General features: G+C 42.3%; 1 protein-coding gene across 4 annotated transcripts in view; it reads left to right on the top strand.

Annotated features, from left to right (window-relative positions):
• Positions 1-18,497, top strand: part of LAMA3 (laminin subunit alpha 3) — a 262,162-nt gene that overhangs the window by 226,183 nt on the left and 17,482 nt on the right. For all 4 annotated transcript variants that reach the window (XM_032293185.1, XM_032293183.1, XM_032293184.1 and 1 more), the window contains 8 exons: positions 55-199; positions 4,682-4,801; positions 5,201-5,334; positions 9,914-10,031; positions 10,406-10,546; positions 12,409-12,548; positions 13,451-13,582; positions 15,023-15,176. In XM_032293185.1, the coding sequence (XP_032149076.1) occupies positions 55-199; positions 4,682-4,801; positions 5,201-5,334; positions 9,914-10,031; positions 10,406-10,546; positions 12,409-12,548; positions 13,451-13,582; positions 15,023-15,176 (1,084 nt within the window). The remainder of the gene's footprint in view (positions 1-54; positions 200-4,681; positions 4,802-5,200; positions 5,335-9,913; positions 10,032-10,405; positions 10,547-12,408; positions 12,549-13,450; positions 13,583-15,022; positions 15,177-18,497) is intronic.

Here is an 18,497-nt window from a genome sequence, read left to right as displayed (position 1 = left end):
GACATGGTAATCCTTTGTTGCTGTATTCTAACTTATGATGATTAATGTTGACAGGAGGAAGGAAGAGTCAGACAAAAATTATTTTGAAGGTACAGGCTATGCTCGAGTTCCAACTCAACCACATGCTCCCATCCCAACCTTTGGACAGACAATTCAGACCACCGTGGATAGAGGCTTGCTATTCTTCGCAGAAAACCAGGTAATCTATAACAAGTAACCGGATACAACCAAATATATTCATTCCGTTTAGCACTTTGGAGATAACTGGGTTGTTACAAACAACCCATCAGATCTGGAAAAAAAACGTGCAAATGTTACCTGCATCCTTTCCCTCCACCCAGTTTTACTTTGTTGGCTGGGAAGTGTACATGTTTTTAACTTTTTTAGTTTCAGGGGTACATGTGCAGGGTTGTTGTATAGGTAAATCGCATGTCACAGAGTTTGGTGTACAGATTATTTTATCAGCCAGGTCATAAGCCTAGTACTCAATAGGTAGTTTTTCTGTTCTTAAAAAATACTTCTGCCCTCAAGTAGGCCCCTTCTTTGCATCCATGTGTACTCAATGTTTAACTCTCACTTATAAATGAGAACATGTGGTATTTGCTTTTCTGTTCCTATGTTTGTTCTCTTAGGATTATGGCCTCCGGCTTCATCCATGTTGCTGCAAAGGACATGATCTCTTCTTTTTTATGGCTATGTAGTATTCCATGGTGTATATGCACCTCATTTTCTGTATCCAGTTTACCATTTATGGGCATTTAGGTTGACTCCATGTCTTTGCTGTGGTGAATAGTGCTGCAAATAACATTCACGTGCATTTGTCTTTATGGTAGAATGATTTATATTCCTTTGGGTGTATACCCAATAATGGGATTGCTGGATCAAATGGTAGTTCTAAGTTCTTTGAGAAATTGACAAACTGCTTTCCACAGTGGTTGAACTAATTTACATTCCCACCAGCAGTGTATAAGCATTCCCTTTTTTTCCACAACCTTGCCAGCATCTGTCATTTTTTGACTTTTTAATGATTGCCTTTTTGACTGGTATGAGATGGATTCTTATTGTTTTGATTTGCATTCCTTTAATCATTCGTGATATTGAGCATTTTTTCATATGCTTGCTGGCAGCATATATGTCTTCTGAAAAGTCTGTCCTTTGTCCGTTTTTAATGGGGTGGTTTGGTTTTTTCTTGTTAATTGTTCAAGTTCTATATAGATTCTGGATATTAGACTTTTTTCATATGCATAGTTTGTAAATATTTTCTTCCTTTCTGTGGGTTGTCTCTTTACTCTGCTGAAAGTTTACTCTGTTGATAGTTTCTTTCATTGTACAGAGCGCTTTAATTAGGTTCTATTTGTCAATTTTTGTTTTTGTTGCAATTGCTTTTGGGGTCTTCATCATGAAATATTTGCAAAGGATGGTATTTCTAGGCATTTCTATGTCTAGAATAGGTTTTCTTCAAGGGTTTTTTTAATATATATATAGTTTTAGGTTTTACATTTACAATTTTTTGCTGTTTTTTTCATTGGTTTTTTGAGACGGAGTCTCCCTCTGTCTTCAGGCTGGAGTGCAGTGGCACGATTTCAGCTCACTGCAACCTCCACCTCCCGGGTTCAAATACTTATCGTGTCTCAGCCTCCTAAGTAGCTGGGATTACAGGCTCGTGCCACCACACCCAGCTAATGTTTGTATTTTTAGTAGAAATGGGGTTTCACCATGTTGGCCAGGCTGGCCTAGATCTTCTGACCTCATGATCTGCCCGCCTTGGCCTCCCAAAGTGCTAGGATTACAAGCATGAGCCACCACGCCTGGCCTGCATTTTAAGTTTTTAATAAATCTTGAGTTGATTTTTACATATGGTGAAAGGAAAGGGTCCAGTTTCAATCTTCTGCATATGACTAGCCAGTTATCCCAGAATCATTTATTCAATGGGGAGTCCTTTCCCCATTGTTTGTTTTTGTTGACTTTGTCGAAGATCAGATGGTTGTAGGTGTGTGGCTTTATCTCTGGGCTCTCTATTCCGTTCCATTAATGTGCATTTTAATGAGGGCAAGTAATCAGGAATTTGAGAACGCGCCACCAAAATATGGGCAAAATGTCCTCTTTTCCTGTTCTAGTCTCATTATCACTTTTGTTCTTTGAGAACCACTGCTTGCCTAAGAATCTGCTTATTCTGACTCAAAACACGTGAAGGCCCCCTGGGATCTCTAAGATCTAGACTGACTTCCTGCTGTTTCCATCTTGGTCTGACTCTTACCAGGCTGTGTGGGATTATGTCTTTATCAGCATGTTTGCCTTCTCAAGACACTGAAGCTTCTCTGTTTTCAAGTAGTTGAGGGACCTTCTAAAATTTATTAGGTTGGAAAGTCCAAAGTGACACTCTACAAGTGATCATCAGCGCCATCTGCTGGTTGATGGAGAGTTGGCGTCATGTTTGCTGCTCTATACCTGCAGTGGGCCTGAAGTTGGAACACTCCAGTGAGGAGGAGCTTCTGCAGTTGCTCTCACAGGGAGTATTTCTGAAGAAATGTGGATGAGCCCAAAGGCTTTCTGGTGGTCCAAGAACATGGGATAGATAAAGAGTCTGGGATTTTACCAGAGCCTTCTACCTGCAGGGCGGGAACACTGACCTGGTCCAACTCTCCTCTCTGGCATTGGTCTGGACCCTTCAGGAGATTCCAAGACTGAACCAGTTCTGATGGCTTAGGAAGGTCCTAACCAACCTGAAGGATACACAGAGCTGAGAGGTCATCCAGCATCTTCAGGACAAGGCAGTTGTTATGCAAAACAAGGTCTTTGTAGTGTAATTTGAAGTTTTTGGAGACTAAGAACCAGAAATACTACTCATATAATAAGAAAACTTACATAATCTCATTACATAAGAAACAATCAAGAGAGCTGCTTTAAGTAGGATGGCTCATGACTCTCAGTAAATTGGTGTCACTCTGCTGTTTATGAGTTGATCAACCTAAGCGGACTCCCAAAGGTTTAGGATCCAGATAAGGACTGATTTTCCTCTTAGAAAAGGACTCTGTCCCTGGACTTCAAAGAGAGGCATTCTTATCATTAAGGAACTGTGTAAAAGCAAAGCCTTCAAGCCCTAAGTCAGAAATTGCTCAGCTTATTTTTCCACTAGGGAAGTAGCTGATTCAAGTGTACGTTTTACACCGTGATGGAGATGCAATAATGACCAAGACAGATATGGCTCCCACCCTCCAGGACTTTATATTCTAGAGGGGAAGAATATGCAAAAGAATGCTGTTAATAGGTTATTTCATCGCAGTTGTGAAGAGCTGTATCAAGGAAAAGTTTGCGTGAAATGAGGATGTACAACATAAAGACACTTGAGCAAAGGAAGTGCCTCCTCCGAGATCAGGAGGACCAGGGAAGACATTTGAATGTGACAGGGGGACAGGGAAGACAGGGTATCCAGGAAGAGGGAGAGGTACAAAGAAGGCCTGGAGGTGGGAAGGGCAGGGGGCATCAGCGAAACAGTCTCTGCGGAGCTGGAGAGCTGGAGGCAATGCTGAGAAAGAAGCAGATGCCACACAGCATCTGGTAGCGGTCAGGGCTTCATCCTGACAGCCAAGGAGAGTCACAGGCTCTCACTGGCATTTTCAAAGACTGCTCTGGCTGTAGAGGGGAATGGACTTCCGGGGGGACACAGGGAGACCAGCAGGTTGTTACTGTAGGGTCTGGCTAAAGACGTTGTGGCTGAGACTAGGTGGGATAACATGGAGAGAGAGAATTAAGAATGGCAGAATTCACAAGATTAGATTAGATGGGAGAGAGGGAAGGATCAAGAATGATTCCTAGGTTCTGATAAAGGGGTGAGAAAGAAAAAAATGTCTCCTAGGTTTGTGGCTTGGTGATGTGTGTGCGCATGCTGCACACGTGCATGCGGGGGGCAGGCTGGGAGGGAGGGACCCCATGTACCTGGTGGAAAGAAAGGAGAGGCAGGCTTGGCAGGCTGTGGGAGGCATGTAGGTCATATGTTCTGTTTGAGATATTCTGAATTTGAGGTCTCTGTGAGTCATACAAGCAAAGCAGTAACAACAAGGGAATCAGATGTGCAGACCTGGCCCTGAAGACAGATCTAGGCTGGGGAGAACAATTGGGGCCTGTGGGTACACCTGAATTGGAGCTACAGGGGTGACTGTGATTGTCAAGGCAGAGGGAGTTGTGTGGGGAGGAAAGGAGTCCTATGTGGGATCCCCAAGAAACCCCCAACGCTGACAGGAAAGGTACAAGGGGATAAACCAACAAATGAGACAGAGACATAGGAATCAGTCAGAAAACAGACGGTAGAAGGTATCTGAGGTCTGTATAAGACCATACCTCTCTCTAAAAGGCACTCATATTTTCAAATAATATTAATGATCTGTATCTTTTCAGTCTCCATGTTGACAAGCCAGTTATGGATCATACAAAACAAAATCATGATCATAGCTAGCATTATTGTGTCCGTCCTGTGTGCCAGTCACTGTGCATGATGTTTAACATGACTTACAGTATTGAACCATCATCCCATCCCGTGAGGTGGCTGGTTGCAGCATTATCCCTCTTCACTAAGGCAGCAGCTGAAGCTGAGAGCAGGGGGTTCTGGGAGAGTAACTTGAGTTCCAATGCGCTACCTCTTCAGCCAAGTCTTCCAGTAATCTGCATTGTTCCCCTGCCCTAGGATCACTTCATATCTCTAAATATAGAAGATGGAAAGCTCATGGTGAGATACAAACTGAATTCAGAGCCACCAAAAGAAAGAGGAGTTGGAGACATCATAAACAACGGGAGAGATCATTCGGTACATTCTTTGAGTCTGTTTACTTGAATTGTCAAATGTCCCTAGTCCTTTAAAATTAAACCAATGCCCCAAAATAAATAAATAAAACTCTTTCCATTACCAGATAAACTTATGGATATTAACTGAGGGATATATCCTTTTAAAATTTGTACAGTTAGGCATGAAACATATAACATATACACGGCATCTATAAAACGTGGTTAACGTTAAATGCAAACATTTCTATTAAAATGTTTTACTATCATATTTTTATCCAAAAATTCTACTGCTCAGCATCTTCCTACTAGGTATATAAATGAATCTGAAGGAAGATAAATAAAAGCATAATCGTTCTGAACCCCTGTGAATAGGATTCTCCTATTTCCCCTGGTTTGCTGATTCACCTCTCATTTATTTCAGATTCAGATCAAAATTGGAAAACTCCAAAGGCGTATGTGGATAAATGTAGACTCTCAAAACACTATAATTGATGGTGAAGTATTTGATTTCAGCACATATTATCTGGGAGGAATTCCAATTGCAATCAGGGAAAGGTAAGATGATTTTTTAAAAACCAGATTGCCTCTGTTAGGGGTTATGATTGTGACCAAAATCATCTAGTCTGCCTTTTCTAATTCCGGCAACAAACAAACACAAAAGTTAACTTTGCCATATTAACAGTATAGTCAACAGAGTAAAACAGATTTAAGTCCTGAATAATGAGACTGGTACCTGGAAAGAAGGAAGGTGGGGGAACTGTGTGTCACCGCCATTGTCATTTTCGGGAGGAGAGAGACCGCAAAGAATATAGTTGGTTGACAATGCTGGCAACAAGCAGAACAGAGGCCCAGGCCCTTGAAGGCTGTACAGGAGAGCGTGGGCATCCCAGGGCCTAATGGGCATCCCCAGGGAAGTGAAAGCTGAGGTTGTCACCTTCAGGAAGTCTCTGGAAGAACGTGAGAATGGAAGAATGTCTCCTTCACTTCTGCATCACCTGCTCCTTCCGTGCTATGGAGCATGGAATTGGTACATAACTTTCTTGGATGAATGAACACATGAATGAATTTAATATGAAAAGCAGTAAAGCTTCATCTGAATGGGAAAAATCCCACAATTTTGGAATGCACTTAAAAATAACTTTTACATTTTGTTCATTTGCATCCTCCTGGAAGGCTTGTAGATAGCTGATGATAGTGTGTGGACAGAATATATCCTGGAAGGATTAGTGCAGTCGCACCACTAAGTAAGATACTCCCAGAAGGTTGGGTTATGATTACTTTTATATGAGATCTGAAGCTAGTTAACTGTTTTGCTAACTTATGTATCAATTGGAAGAAACACTAGATGTGATTTATGAGGTGTCATGCCAAGGTATTCTTTCTTCTAGAGTCCTTATACATGTGGGCATCTGTCCATCCTGCGTAGGCAGGCACTAATCTTTGTTTTAAAGTTGTCAGGGTTGCCTCCAAAGACAAAAGTGCAAATGGGAAAGCTGGGCACTTTGATAGAGCCTTGTGGGTGAACTTCTTTACTCCTTAGGTTCTGGAAGGAGCTTAGGAGATCATTGTATGTAACCCCTGAGTATTACAAATGAAGAAATTCAGAGCCAGTGAGATGATATTAATATTTAATATTATCAATATTGAATAGTGATTCGGCCATGAATGGCTAGTTATAAATTGTCAGTAATCTTGATTTTATTCCATGAAATGGAATAAAATTAAGTCATTTAAGGTAGTCAGCTTTCTTGAGTAGTTTTGAGTATGTTTGAGAGTGACCACTTATTCATTACACAGCATTTATTGAATGCCTAGAGGGCATCAGGCAGAGTGACAGGTGCCAAGAAGACAACAATGAGCAGGGTGGAGCCTGGAGAAGAGCAGAAGAGAGACAGTCACTACAGGAGAACGTGAGGCGTGTCATAGAGGGAAGCTCGGGGTGCTGACAGAGTGCAGGAGAGAACCTAATCCAATTGGGGCCATCAGGAAAGTGACCTCCAGTTAGGACTTAAGAGGTGCAGCAGTCAGTGTATGTGAAGCACTAAATCTGGAGAGAGAAAGCATGAACTTGCAAAGAGCTGGAGTACAGCAGGAAGCGGGGCACGGATGCCCCTTGGGGCTGATGTAGGCAGCAGGGGCCTGACTGCAGAGTACCTTGAAAGTCACAGTGAGGAGCCATTGGAGGGACTTCAGCAGAGAAAGGCCATGACCGAATTTGAGTTTTCAGTAGTCACTCCAGTGCAGGGCAGAGACTGGATTGGAGAAGGACAGGGCAGAGGCAGGCAGAGTGGCGGGAGGCTGAGTGTATTAACAGAGGTGAGTGATGAGGGTGACCTGGCCCAAGGAATGGCTGTGCCAGTGAGCAAAAGGGAGCAGATGCCAAATATATTTAGGATGGCGAATGGGCAGCACGGCACAGTGGCTTGGGTTGGGGAATAAAGGGGGAAAAGCAGTGAAGAATGATGCCTGGTTTTTGGCCAAGCCCTTGGCAGATGGAACACACCAATGGAGGAGTGGGGTAATGAGTTAAGTCTGAGACAGGCTTAGTCCGGGATCCCAAGACACAGCCAGGTGGAATGCCCACAAGCAGGTGCACAAAATGCCCTGGGCCTCCAAAAAGGAGGCCAGTCTGGAGAAGGGTAAATGAAGCTCAGGGCCAGCTAGTCACTGAGGTGGTGGAAGCCAGTGGGCCCACCCAGAGCCAGAAGGAATTCTCCAGCTGAGGCAATAAGGAACCCATTGGTGGGTGGTTTGTGTTTGCATGTTATTAACACAAGGCCCCTAGAGAGCAATGTGGATGCCAGTCCATCCAGGTTTTCTAGAAAAGGGCAGTGGGTAGAACCACAAAAGAGGTGGGTGGTTTTAGTTTTGACTCAGCAAAACTTTGGGTTAAGTCAGCATTCAACCTTTATTTGCCTTTTCCTCTCTATCCATTAAAGAAATATATAGATATAGAGATGCATATATATAGATAATTTGCTTTTTAAAAATAATTTTTTGTAGCCATGAGGTCTTGCTGTGTTGCCCAGGCTGGTCTCAAACTCCTAGCCTCAAGTGATCCTCCCACCCCCAGTGTTCTAGGGTTATAGGCATGAGCCACTATACCCAGCCCAGAATTTTCTTTCTTTTTTTGAAACAGAGTCTCACTCTGTCACCTAGGTTGGAGTGCAGTGGTGCCATCTCACTCTGCCTCCTAGTTTCAAATAATTCTCCTGCCTCGGCCTCCTGAGTAGCTGGGATCACAGGTGTGTGCATGCCTGGCTAATTTTGGTATTTTTAGCAGAGACGGGGTTTCCCCATGTAGGCCAGGCTGGTCTCAAACTCCTGAGTTCAGGGAGTCCACCCAGCTCTGCCTCCCAATACGCTGTGATTACAGGCATGAACCGCTGTGCCTGGCCCAGAATTTTCTTAATAACTTATTTTGGGATCCTCCAAACAAGGAACTGCTTTTTTTTTTTTTTTTTTTTTTTCTGAACAAGTTTATACTTTCACTTGTTTTGTTTTGAGATGGAGTTTCGCTCTTGTTGCCCAGGCTGGAATGCAATGGTGTGATCTCAGCTCACTGCAACCTTTGCCTCCCAGGTTCAAGTGATTCTCCTGCCTCAGCCTCCTGAATAGCAGGGATTACAGGTGCCTGCCACCATACCCAGCTAATTTTGTATTTTTAGTAGAGATGGGGTTTCATCATGTTGGTGAGGCTGGTCTCAAACTCTGACCTCAGGTGATCCACCTGCCTCGGCCTCCCAAAGTGCTGAGAGTACAGGCGTGAGCCACCGTGCCTGGCCTATACTTTGACTTTTTATTAAAATCACCGGAACATAGCAAATGTAGGAGATAGAAGCCAGTCAAAAGATTTCACTGGCCTTTCATTCCAGTGAAGCAAAATGCTAAGGAATAGTCAGCTGTTCCAGGCCTTGCCTCATCCCTCTGGCGAAGTCTTTGGTGGCCCAGAGATTTCTGAAACTGCCATTGGACATGAGCCACTGGGAAGTGGGGTGGGCACAGAGGAGTTCTATGGATAACCCACAGCCAGGCTCTGTAGGGGGCAACCAGCCAACTCTTCCAGAGCAGGGAGGTGTTCTGATCCCTCGCCTAAGTGGAGGGCCCTTAGAGAAAAAGTGCTCAAACCTCACGTGGAGTAAAGCAAGCAAGTGCAGTCACCAAATCAGCTTTGCTCAAGGGATTTTGCACGTGTTTTGTTTTTTCCCCAACTCGTTATAGTGTTTCTTCTGAGAATGGGGACCCAGATCTTGGAATGGCTTGTTTCTGATTATAATCAGAAATCAGTCTGCTAATCCCATCTCCTTCCCAGGAGAAGAGCAAATCTGGGACTGCAGGTCCTCACCAGCATGCCCAGCTGATGTTTGTATTTTTAGTAGAGTCGGAGTTTCACCGTGTTGACTAGGCTGGTCTCAAACACCTGAACTTAAGTGATCCACCTGCCTTGGCCTCCCAAAGTGCTGGGATTACAAGCGTGAGATATCCCACCTGGCCGTTAATTTGTTTAATCCTCTCAATAACTTCTTGCCCAGTTCCCACCGATAGGAAGTGGTGGATACAGCAGCTTCTGAACCCAGACAATGTGTTCCATTGTTTCAGCTTGGCATTGGTTAAATCAAACTACAAGTTTCATCATTGAATAGAACCAAAAAGTTTTTCTTCTGACTTTACAGTGGCTAATTTAACAGTGAACAGAAAAAAAAGAGAGCAAAAACTTTTCTAGAGCATTCCTGGTTCTTATAAACTATTATTTTATTAATATCTGTGTATATATCACCTATGAACTTATTAAAACATGTCCTAGCCACTGTGCAATGCCAATGGCTCCAGGGAGGGAGACAGGCAGTTATTGTGCATCTTCTCTGCCTCTGTACCTTTTGCGGCCACTGGCCATTCTTCTGTTACCATTGTTGTCTGTATTTTTAAAGCTGAGAATGCAAACTTACACTGAAAGGAAGTCAGTTCTCCCAGCATCATAAAATAAATAGCATTATAGGAATCCCATGGCAAACAATAAACATAAGACACATACTCGTTGATGGGTGAAAACTACTAACGAGCACAGCATTTCAGCTCTGATTTTGCGTGAGCCTGGCACGATCCATCTTTTCCTTTTGTTTGTGTTGCTAATCAGATTTAACATTTCTACGCCTGCTTTCCGTGGCTGCATGAAAAATCTGAAGAAAACCAGTGGTGTCGTTAGATTGAATGATACTGTGGGAGTAACCAAAAAGTGCTCAGAAGACTGGAAGGTAAGTGAAGGTTCAGAATCTCATGAAGGAGTGCTTCCCAGCCAACCCACCTTCTGTATCCATTAACACAGCAACTTTTGACTTCTGGTAGCACACAGTGTTAGAGTGAACTGGCTCGTATACATTCCCCACGTACTTGCAAGGTGCTGAACCTTTCCAGGTTTGCACATTAAATTTTAGGAAAGTAGAAATACCAACTATATACACAAAAACTTACAGATGATTGGTGACTTATGCAGAAAAGTGTGCTCTTTCTTTCTGAGGCTGCATAAATCACATTAATCAGTTTGGGTAAAGTGAGATAGGGTAAGATACTGTCTTTCAGCCAAGAAATGATTACAATGCTAGTAATTTATTCTACGTTTGCATTTCAGCTTGTGCGATCTGCCTCCTTCTCCAGAGGCGGACAATTGAGTTTCGTTAATTTGGGCTTACCGCTTACGGACCACCTCCAGGCCTCATTTGGATTTCAGACCTTTCAACCCAGCGGCATGTTATTAAATCATCAGACACGGGTATGCAATAGTGCATTAATATCAAACAAGATTTAAACCTGACTCAAAGTTTGATGTTGAAAGCAACAGGGAGATTTTGAAAGTAGTGGTGTTGGACATTTTTTCTATCATCACACAGTAAATGCTGTTGTATAGTTCAACCATGAACATTATTTCACTCTCTGGGGTAGGTTCTAAAAAAAAATCAGGTTTAGAAAGTAACATTATAAGCTGGGTGCAATGGCTCACGCCTGTAATCCCAGCACTTTGGGAGGCCAAGGTGGGCAGATCACGAGGTCAAGAGATCAAGATCATCCTGTTAACATTGTGAAACCCCATCTCTACTAAAAATACAAAAATTAGCAGAGCGTGGTGGCACGTGCCTGTAATCTCAGGTACTTGGGAGGCTGAGGCAGGAGAATCACTTGAATCTGGGAGGCAGAGGTTGCAGTGAGCCGAGATCACGCCGCTGCATTCCAGCCTGATGACAGAGCGAGACTCTGTCTCAAAAAAAAAAAAAAAAAAATTATAATTTACAGAGTTGTATTTGTGTGTATTCATGGACTCATTTTTATTCTTTTTAGGTATATCTTATAATAAGAGTTAAGGTGGATTATAATTACTGTGGTTAATAATTTAGCTTAAAGTTTCAGAACTAAGAAAGAAAATTAGAGTGTTTCCCTGTGATTCTGTTTGGACTGCACGGAAGCTAGCTCTCCAGATTGTCTTTTTGCAGCAGCAGCTAGTTGGACAATATTTACACCTGGGGAGCTGGAGAAAACAAGATCCTTTGTCCTTTCCTCATATACAACAGAGCCACATAAATTCTCTTCTACAAGGTGATACCGTCTATAACTTCAGCAGATTTAGCTAGTGTGGTTCTGTATACCTGCTTAAGTTATGGATGGTATCTTAAGTTATAGACTGAAATCTCACCAAAGAATCACACATCTTGTTGAAAACTGCAGAAATTATACTTAGCAGAAAGAAACAGGAACAAAATTGAAATGGCAAATGCTGAGGTTGCACATTTTTAAAATTAATGATTGACAGAAAGAGTCAAATTATCTTGCCAAAATTTAAATCTTCAGAGTTTGACGTGGAGAATTGGACATACCAGAAATAATGACTAGGAAATAAAAAATTTATAATGACAGAAGAGAAGAAATCATTGTAATATTCTTATATTAGAAATTGAGGAATTAGGTCTTTACCATAAAATTTATTCAGTAAGAAAGTAGTCCTGATAGAAATAACTTCAGCAAAATAAAAATAGAAAAATTTAGGCTGAGTATGATGGCTCACACCTGTAATCCCAGCACCTTGGGCGGCCAGGGCAGGGGTATCTCTTAAGCTCAGAGGCCTGAGACCAGCCTAGGAAACATAGTGAGATCCTGTCTCTACAAAAAATTATGAACTTAGCTGGCTGTGGTGATGTGCGCCTGTGGTCTCAGCTACTCAGGAGGCTGAGGTGGGAGGATCGCTTGAACATGGGAGGGTGCCACTGTTCTCTAGCTTACGCAAGAGAGCAAGACTCTTTCTCAAATAAAGATAATAAGAAGATAAAACAGAAAAATTTAGAAATGGTTTAACTGTTTTGTATAGTCAATTGAGAAATTAAATTGGCTTAAAGAATGTAGGCCCAAAAAATTATTTTGACAAATTCATCAGTGTGGATATAATTTGCATAGGATTTTCATATTTATAAACATGGAGTCAAATATGCAAAAAATAAAATCTTTAGAGCACAAAGCAAAGTCAAAGCATTTGGGTCAAAACATCCTGATTGTTTTATACATGGTTTTGATGACAAATTCAGTATGGATACAGGCATAATCCTTAAATACAAATTAGCTGATGGGTATTTCCTATGATGATTTCAGACAAGTAGCCTGCAGGTCACTCTGGAAGATGGTCACATTGAATTGAGCACCAGAGATAGCAGTGGCCCAATTTTTAAATCTCCACAGACGTATATGGATGGTTTACTGCATTATGTATCTGTAATAAACGACAACTCTGGGTGAGTAGAATGATACTTATATCAGAGCTGTGAGCGAGTTTTACTCCCTTTAGTTTAATGGAATTTTCTGGCGTCTTTTTGCAAAATTTTTGTCCTTGATACCAAACTACTTTTCTAATAAATCTTGGCCTTCTTCTTTATTCTATATCAATTTCTCCATTAAAAAAAAATCACCACATCTGGTGGCTAATTTCTATGATCCCAACAACTAAGGAGGCTGAGGCAGGAGGGTTGATTGAGGCCAAGAGTTCAAGACCAGCCTGGGAAACATAGTGAAACCATGTCTCTAAGAAAAAATAAAATAAAATGTAAATAAATAAAATTTAAAAATAAATTGATAATTGGATGGATAAATTGTGGCGTATTCAAAATGGAATGCTATACAGCAATAAGAAAGAAGGATCTAGAACTATATATAATGACATAAGTGACCCTCACAAACATAATGTGGAAAACATTGAGTCACACATCAAAGCTCATCCCATATGATTTCCTTTAAACAAAGTTCAAAAATAGGCAGAACTTATCCATTCCGTCAGAATTCAGTGTAGAGGGAGGAAGGTTATAGAGTTAAAAGGAACAGGGTGCCTAGGGTACTGCTCTGTTCTGTTTGTCTGGGTGCTGGTAATGTTGGTATATTTCTGTTGCAGAAATTCATTGAGCTGAACACGTATAGCCTATGCACTTTCTGTACATGCATGTATAGTACTTTCACAAAAATGTCATATGCAAAAGAAAATATGAGAAAAAATTGTAATGCTCTTTAAAAATGAAGTCTAGTTTCACTAGTTATTTTAGTTAACAAATATTGAGTCTGGGTTATAGACAGTAAGTTGGCCACATGGCAAGGGCCCTTTTTTTCCAACAGTTCTCACCCCTAGTTTGCAATTCTTCCCTTTCAGACTACGGCTTCTCATCGATGACCAGCCTCTGAGAAATAACCAAAGGCTAAAACGCATTTCAGGTTCCGTGCAGTCTCTGCGTCTGGGCGGGAGCAATTTTGAGGGCTGTATCAGCAATGTTTTTGTCCAGAGGTAGGTGATCCTTTTTGTGGGTAACTGATGAGAAGGGTATCTCTTTGGTCCAGTTAACAAAGTCGGCTTTGTCAATGTGTGCGGCATGAGGCTCTCATAACACAGTCTTTCAAAATGCCATCTTTGGCAAGATAAACCCCTTAAAAAGCAAACCCACAAAAACTCCTGGGCCTTGGAAACCTTGGAAAAGGCCTAATTAAAATTAACTTCAGATTATGGCCCTGAAAAATATTCACACTGAAATTTTATTGCATTATAATCAGGATTGTGTAATTAGATTTAATCAGCTCTCCACGGTTTTCAAGGCCAAGGAATTGCGTGGACCAGTGCTATCCTAGGAAACCAAATCACCATAACATTGAATGTGATATTTAACAGAGAGAGAGTAGGACCTGGGGCTTCCATGCAAGTGTTTACATATTTTCTTTTAATAAAAAATGATTGTTTTTAGATAAGAGGCAAAATCTTCTCCAGAGTAAGAAGAGGGCCTGGTTCTGGCTATGAGCCTCAGGCTGGAACTCTTAGACTACCATGACAGGGATCCTCCCACCCATCAGGGCTCCATCCTCCTTGGGCAGGGTGAGGCTTAGAGTTCTCATTTCCCTCCTGGTTGATGAAACATTTTCCTTGCACATCTAATTCAGTGACTGGAGCAGGAAGTGGGAGGGATGGGAAAGGCACAGGGGTGGTTAGCAACAGGTGACTGCCATAACAAGCGTGCACAAGAATCGGGATAGAAAGCAAATTTGTCTGAGACTTTCCTTCTCATAGTCAGGCAAATCCTTACATAAATTCACCTCTGAAGTTTCCTTATGTTTACCATCTTTCTGTATCATCTAGTGCCCATCTTCCCGGTCTGTGCATATTTTACTTTCATGTTTCTATATGACACCAATTTCAAAGAAAGAACTATACTATCCCAGCCCTCCCACAATCCCACCACAGTCCCGAGTCAATAAAGGTTTCTTGGGCTCCTCACTGGCTTCTAGAGGTGATACTAAAGTAGGAGATGAAAGTGCCTAGGAACCATGACCATAAGAATGTGTAATTTAAAAAAATTATTGATACATAATAGTTGTATTAATACATATTTTTGGGGTACATGTGATATTCTGGTACAGGCCTTCAATATGTAATGATCAAATCTGTGTAACTAGAATGTCCTTCATTTCAAACATTTATCATTTCTTTATATTGGGAACATGCCGAATCTTCTCCTTTAGCTATTTTGAAATATACAATAAATCATCATTAACTAGAGTCACCCTACTCTGCTGCCAAACACTAGATCATATTCCTTCTAACTGCATTTTTGTACCCATTAACCAATCCCTCTTTATCCCCCAAATGTGCAGTTTTTGAAATGAGCTCTCTCTACTGGCGGGTCTTCCTCAACATGTCCAAGTTTGGCAGCATCTTTCATTTCTGCTCTTTTTCCAGGCTATCACTGAGTCCCGAAGTCCTAGATTTGGCCAATAACTCTCTTAAGAGAGATGTGTCCCTGGGAGGCTGCAACTTAAACAAACCACCTTTCCTAATGTTGCTTAAAGGTTCTACCAAGTTTAACAAGACCAAGACTTTCCATATCAACCAGGTAAGTGTTCAAACCTAACCCTGGGTTTCACTCCTCCCTGGAGGATTCCCCTAAGCCTGCCTTGTGGGAGATATTGGGGAAGGGGGTGAGAGATCGCCAATCCATGAAGTGGGATTGATGGGTTATCAACACCTGAATCACACCAAAATGTCGAAGTGGTTATCTTTTCAGCTTTTATTTTGCATCTTGATGAAAAGTTGGCAAGTTTTGCACTCACAGAACAAAACCATGACTTAGGTTTCTTAATTTCTGTAGCTGATATCTTGCTCTTTTGACACTTCTGCTGTGTCCCCAGCAGGTCCTGTTTTTCTGTAGAATATAAGGGCCATGCTCCTTTTCCTGCCCACAGACCTCCCCTCTGCTCTGATGCAACTCCTATGAGAATATACACCCATACATCTGGGCCTTGTCAAAACACCCATACATCTGGGCCTTGTCAAAACCAACGTGGCAGACACTTGACTACAGATTAGAAACACCTGGGGAGCTTTAACACCCCAATGCTCAGGCTGCATCTGACCCAATTAAGTCAGATCCTAGTGGAGTGGGTGTATCCGTAGTTTGTGAAGCTCCTCAGGTGATTCTGAGGCACAGCACTGAGAGAAACTGAGAGGAAATGAAACTCCTTATTTGGAGGAGCAGAACGTTGTCATGAATTGAACACAGGATTGGAGCTTAAGGAGCCCCTTGCTCTGCTCTGCTCCAGGTCAACAATGTGACTTCCCCAGGTCTGAGGTTACAATTAATATGGTTAATGGATAACATTGGGCACCTCTGATCTGCCAGGCACTGCACTATGCATTCCAAATGGATTTTCTTACCAAATCCCTCAGTAACCTTATGCTGCAGTGTAGAAAGGTAAGCAATTCTGCCCAAGCTCCCACAGGTGGAAGGTAGAGTTGGATGGAGTTCCAACCCAGGAGCCTGTGGCCTCTTGAGAGCTGTGTGCTCCTGTTCAACACACTTCCCACCTAATGTCAACCACATGCTGCTTCTCTACCAGTATTTCCCCACTGCACAATGATTTGGGGGAGCATGAACAGATAATACCTAATAAAATAATGTTTTATGCTATTAAGAAGAAATATACTTCATAAATCCAAAAGGGTTGTCATTTTGCCATTACAGGAACATCTTTAGAATTGCCCCATCAGAAATGAAGTCATATATTCATTTTTTCATTGTAAGGCTGAAAGTTATTGAGAGACTGAATTAGCCCAGTGATGGTGAACTGGAGTGAGCAAATGGATTCAAAAGCTATTTATAAGATAGACTATACATGACTCAGACAATAATTGAATTGGGGAGACAAGGGAGAGGCAGGAGTTGAGATAATTCTGAGGCATCCGGTCTGGGTTATTTGATGGATGGAGATGCCCTCTCCATGGAGATAGAAGAAGGACACATATTTGGAGGAAAAGAGAATGAATGGAGTTTGTGGTGTAGTGAGTGGCAGGCACCTGCAGGACACCCAGGTGCAGAAATTTGGCAGGAGACAGTCAGGAGTCTCCGCGTGGGCCTCAGCAGATAGGGTGGGACTGGAGCTTTTGATGTGGAAAACATTCATGGATACACTATTTCATTTCCCCTTGTTCTGCATAAGCCCCCAGTTTAGATGGAATAGGACATTAGTCTCTTCCCATTAGCAGAAAGAATAGAGCACAGCTTAGTGGTTAGGTACTGGTTAAGTACTCTGGGGTCAGACTTCCTGGGTTTGCATCCAGGTTTACCATGCATTAGGTATGTGACTTTGGACAATTATTAAACCTCTCTGTGGGTCTATTTTCCCTGATGTAATTGAAGATAAATAATGGTAATGGCTCATGATGTCGATGTGAGGTTTAAATGAAGTAATAAATACAAGATACTTATAAAAGTGCCTGGCACATAGTAAGTATGCATTAAATGCTAGTTATTATTACTGTGCACACTGATGAAAACCTAAATGAAAGGGACAGGAGTGGTACAGCAGGAATTTTCCTATCATGGGAATCAGGAGGGTTCTTCTGGAGAAGGTGACCAAATTTAGATGAGTGAATATTGTTGGTGCCTGAGCAGAAGCCCAAAGCTGGAGGCAGGATGTAGCTGGGACTCATCGCTGAATGCATCCTCACCAGACTTCATGCTCTTTCTCTCCCTTCTTACCACACCTCTCTCAGAGGTGCAGATCACCTGAGGTCATGAGTTCAAGACCATCCTGGCCAACATGGTGAAACCCTGTCTCTAGTTAAAATGCCAACCTTACAGGTCGGGAAATTGGGTGTCTAAGAGTTTTAAAAAAAGTTACCAAAAAGCACCCTGCCAGTAAATGGTAGAGTCAGAATTCAAACTTCAGACTTTTAAGCACAAAGAATGTGTTCTTCTCCCAGGCGCTCAGAGCTCAGTGGGGATCTCCGTCAGTCAAAGTGAAGGGTAGGGATTCATCTTACTAGGGGTTGGTTCAGAAATGAACATGCGACCCCTCCCTCATGGCCAATGAGCTCTGAGAGGAAGTTGAGGGCAGGGCTTCTGACAAGGATTCCGTATTAGCACAAAGAGATATCGGGTAGAATCCACGCTTCTTGTGCTGGACAATGTAGTGAGGATGCGATTCCCAGAAGCACAAGAAGAGCACAAGATTCAAACGTAAGCACAAAGAATGTGCTCTAAAGGCCCGGAAAGCTTGGTGAACAGTGGGAAATTTGGTGGAGAAAGGAGACTAGAGAGAGGTAACTTAGAATCACACCCTGAAGCCAGATCAGGCAAGCCTCATATGACCTATGTCAATTGGACATTTGTCTATAGTCAATGTAATGTCATTGAAAGGAGTGCTGTAAGCAGTTGAAAAGATTGAAGATTACTAAGCTGGCAGCAGCCAGTGGAATGGTTTGGTGTAGGAAAGCTCTAGAGCCAAGGAGTCAGATTGGCAAGCTACTGCAGTCATCCCAGCAAAAGAGTCAGGGCTGGCCGGGTGTGGTGGCTCATGCCTGTAATCCCAACATTTTGGGAGGCTGAGGCGGGCAGATCACCTGAGGTCATGAGTTCAAGACCACCTGGCCAACAAGGTGAAACCCCGTCTCTACTTAAAATACAAAAATTAGCCAGGTGTGGTCGTGGGCACCTCACTCAGGAGGCTGAGGCAGGAGAATTGCTGGAACCAGGGAGGTGGAGGTTGCAATGAGCTGACATCACACCACTGCCCTCCAGCCTGAGCAACACAGTGAGACTCCATCTCAAAAAAAAATAAAATAAAATAAAAAACAAGTCAGGGCTGACATTCAGGGCATAGGCACTAGAATTGAAAAGGAAGAAGTGGAAACAAAATTATGTCACAGAACAAAA

The sequence above is a fragment of the Sapajus apella genome, unplaced genomic scaffold, assembly GCF_009761245.1.
Source record: "Sapajus apella isolate SASKATOON/1434 unplaced genomic scaffold, GSC_monkey_1.0 scaffold29, whole genome shotgun sequence".
NCBI lineage: Eukaryota > Metazoa > Chordata > Mammalia > Primates > Cebidae > Sapajus > Sapajus apella.
Note: the sequence above shows the minus strand (reverse complement) of the source record. Positions and strands in the feature narration are given on the sequence as shown.